At 66.3% G+C, this 3,349-nt stretch overlaps 1 protein-coding gene across 1 annotated transcript; it reads right to left on the reverse strand.

The window, feature by feature from the left end:
- Positions 1–14: 14 nt before the first annotated feature.
- TEP1 (telomerase associated protein 1) lies at positions 15–3,243 on the reverse strand (the record flags this gene model as incomplete). The annotated part of the gene is made up of 7 exons (XM_035314068.1): positions 2,909–3,243; positions 2,685–2,823; positions 2,149–2,316; positions 1,969–2,061; positions 1,550–1,679; positions 345–489; positions 15–197 (listed from the first exon to the last, which is right to left on the reverse strand). Coding segments are annotated over exons 1-7 (1,193 nt in total), but the record flags the coding sequence as incomplete, so codon positions are not given.
- Between the last annotated feature and the right edge of the window lie 106 nt (positions 3,244–3,349).

Raw genomic sequence — 3,349 nt, forward strand, 5'->3', positions numbered from 1 at the left:
CCCCCAAGCCCCGCCCCCTCCGCCGCTTACCGGCCAATAGCATCCGGGCCAGCTGGGGCGTGGCGTGGGCGTGGCCCCGGAAGTGACGCCGAGGCCCCGCCCCCAGGTGGGCCCGGGCGGCCTCGGCCAATGGGGAGCCGGCCAGGTGGAGGCGGGCCCCCGGGGCGGCCAATGGGGCGCCGCAGGCCTCGAGGAGCCTGGGAAAGGGGGCGGGGCCACGTCAACGGGGGGCGGGGCCTCGCCAAAGGGGGCGTGGCCGCCCGGGAGGGGGGCGTGGCCTCTCCGGAAGGGGGTGGGCGTGGCCCGAGTGGGCGGGGCGAAAGGGGGAGGGGGCGGGGCCTCACCAGCGCAGGTCGCGGAGGAGGGCCCAGTGGGGGGCGGGGCAGGGGGCGGGGCCGGCGGCCGCCACTGACTCCGCCCACGTGGGGCTGGCCCCGCCCACTCGCTGCCCCGCCCCCAGCACGGCCAGCAGCTGCCCCTCCCCCAGGCCTGCAAGGAGAGCGCCAAATATGGGCATGGGGGCCCATACAAGGGAGCGACGCCCATATATGGTAGGCGTGCCCATATATGGGCACGGGGCCCGTACGCCCATATATGGGGCAATGACCATATATGGGGGCGGAGTACGCCCATATATGGCAAGGATCCCCACCATAGGATGTAAGTGCGCCCATATATGGTCAGGGGTTCCATATATGGTCAGGAAATTTGCATATATGCAAATCAAACCACAACACGCGTTAATTAAGGGCTGATGTATGCTAATGAGATGCCCGTATATGCTAATGTGATGCCCATATATGGTAGGAGGGGCGGCATACGTGAAGGACGTGCCCATATATGGCGTTGTATGGTCGTTTGAGGCCCATATATGGCGAAATATGCAAATGAGCTTATGCTAATTAAGCGATATGTGCTAATAGTGCACGTGTCCTTATATGGAAGCGGTGTCCTTATATGGGCATGCCCTTAAATGGCCGAGTATGCTAATAGGCTTTCGATGTAAATTAAGGCAATGCCCATATATGGCAAGGATAATGATATATGCAAATGAGGAGGGCGGTGCAGGCTAATTACACGCCATATATGGTAAGGGGGTGTCCATATATGGTAATGAGATCCCCTTAAGGTCAGTAGATGCCCATATATGGCATGGAAGTGCCACCATAAGGCACAGAAGTGTCCATATATGGCAGTAAGGACGATGTATGCTAATTAGGTATTAGCATATGCAAATGACGTCACATATACGTCCTTATATGGTAAGGCAATGGGACGGAAATGCCCATATATGGCGTGGGAGTGACCGTATATGGGAAGGAAACGCCCTTATATGGTAAAGAGTGGAATGCAAATGAGTATGCAAATGAGCACGGCCATGTAAGGCCACGCCTTGCCTTATATGGTAACGGCCATGCTAATTATATGGTAATGAGGTGACCATATATGGCGATATCGCTCATTTCTATGCAAATATATGCAAATGTGAAGCCGGAATCTGGTCCGATCGGCGCCCATGCCCATATATGGCCATGGGGGCGTGTCTCACCGTGGGGGGCGGCGTCGAGGGCGGCCAATGAGAGGGCGAGGGCGGGGCCGTGTCGCTCCTCCAGGCGCTGCAGGATGCGGCCCAGCAGCCCCGGCAGAGTGGGCGGGGCCGAGGCCAGCGCCTGCGTCACCTGGGGGCGGGGCCTAGGGGGGGGGGGGGTTAAATGTGGGCGGGGCTTGGGGGTGGGCGGGGCTTATAAAGGGGCGTGGCTTAAGGAGGTGGCGGGGCGGGGCTTGTGGAGGTGGGCGTGGCTTCCTGAGGGGGCGTGGCTTCCTGAGTGGGCGGGGCTTGGTGGATTAGAGGTAGGGGAGGGTTGGAGGGGGGCGGGTCTTGGGGAAAGTGGGTGGGGCTTGGGGGGGAAGCGGGCGGGGTTTGGGGAAAGGGGGCGTGGCCTGTCCCCGGGAGGGGGCGGGGCTTACGTCGTCATGGCGGGCGAAGGCGCAGAGCTCGGCCAATAGGAGCTTGAGGTAGATCGGCTGCCGGGACCCGCCCTTGGCCAGCACCCGCCGGACCTATTAATGACGTCAGCGGTGACGTCATCGAGTGGGAGGGGCCGGTGGGCGGGGCAGAACTGGTGGCGGGGGGGCGTGGCCTCCCACCTGGTCGGGCTCCAGGCTCCGCCCCATCCTTCGAAGCTCCGCCTCCAGCAGCCGGGCGCGGTCGCCGGGGGGCAGCGGCCCCAGGGTCAGGTGGTGCCAGGCCCCGCCCACCGCGAAGGGGGCGTGGCCTGGGCGGGGCGGGGCCGCGCTCAGCACCAGGGTCACCCGCTGATTGGGTGGGGGGGGGGGGGGGGGGCGGGGTCAGCCTCCTGCTGGCTCCGCCCCCCCGGACGTCCTCTGTATACTGGATTATGGCCCCGCCCACCCGGATTGTGGCCCCGCCCACCCGGATTATGGCCCCGCCCACCAGGATTATGACCCCGCCCCCCTTCCCTGGCCCCTCCCCCTCCCCCAGGCTCCGCCCCCTTACCGGCGGCAGGCTGACGGGCAGCCAATCGCGTCGCAGCACGCCTGATGCCCCCGCCCCCTCCCAGATTATGGCCCCGCCCACCCGGATTATGGCCCCGCCCACCCGGATTAAGGCCCCGCCCACCTTCCCCTGGCCCCGCCCCCTCCCCCAGGCCCCGCCCCCTTACCGGCGGCAGGCTGGCGGGCAGCCAATCACGTCGCGGCACGCCGCCCTCGTGCAGGGCCGCGGGGTCGTCGACCAATAGGACGAGGCGGAACCCGCGGGGGGGCGTGGCCAGGAGGGAGAGGAGGCGGAGCCTCAGCGACCTGGAGAGAGGGCGGAGCCTCGGGGCAGTGGGAGGGGCTAACGGGGCCGAGGGGGCGGGGCTAGGGGGAGGGGGCGGGGCTTCACCTGTAGGTGGCGTGGTCGGCGAGGTGGGCGTGGTCACGCGGGCCTTCCGGGTGGGCGGGGTCTTCCGGGGGGGCGTGGCCTCGCAGGCGGGCCAATTGGGCGCAGAGGTGGGCCAGGGCCACCCGGGCGTCGGCCTGGTCGGGCCGCGCCCCCGCGAAGTGATAGGCCACCAGGCAGCGGGGGCGGGGCCGGCGGGGGGCGGGGGGCGGGGCCTGGCGCAGGGCGCCCACCAGGGAGGCCTGGGGGGGGGGGGGGGGGGGGGGGGGGGTTAGGCCACGCCCACTTGGCCTTATATGGGCCTGATCGGGGCTTAGAAGCCCCTCCCACAAGGCCATATTTGGATATCAAGGGGGTTTAGGTCAAAGAAGCTCCTCCCCTTTGCCCATATAAGGCCACAGACCCAATATCCCCCCCCGGAAGCCCCTCCCCTTTGCCCATATA

The sequence above is a fragment of the Oxyura jamaicensis genome, unplaced genomic scaffold (assembly GCF_011077185.1).
Source record: "Oxyura jamaicensis isolate SHBP4307 breed ruddy duck unplaced genomic scaffold, BPBGC_Ojam_1.0 oxyUn_random_OJ70678, whole genome shotgun sequence".
Taxonomy (NCBI): domain Eukaryota; kingdom Metazoa; phylum Chordata; class Aves; order Anseriformes; family Anatidae; genus Oxyura; species Oxyura jamaicensis.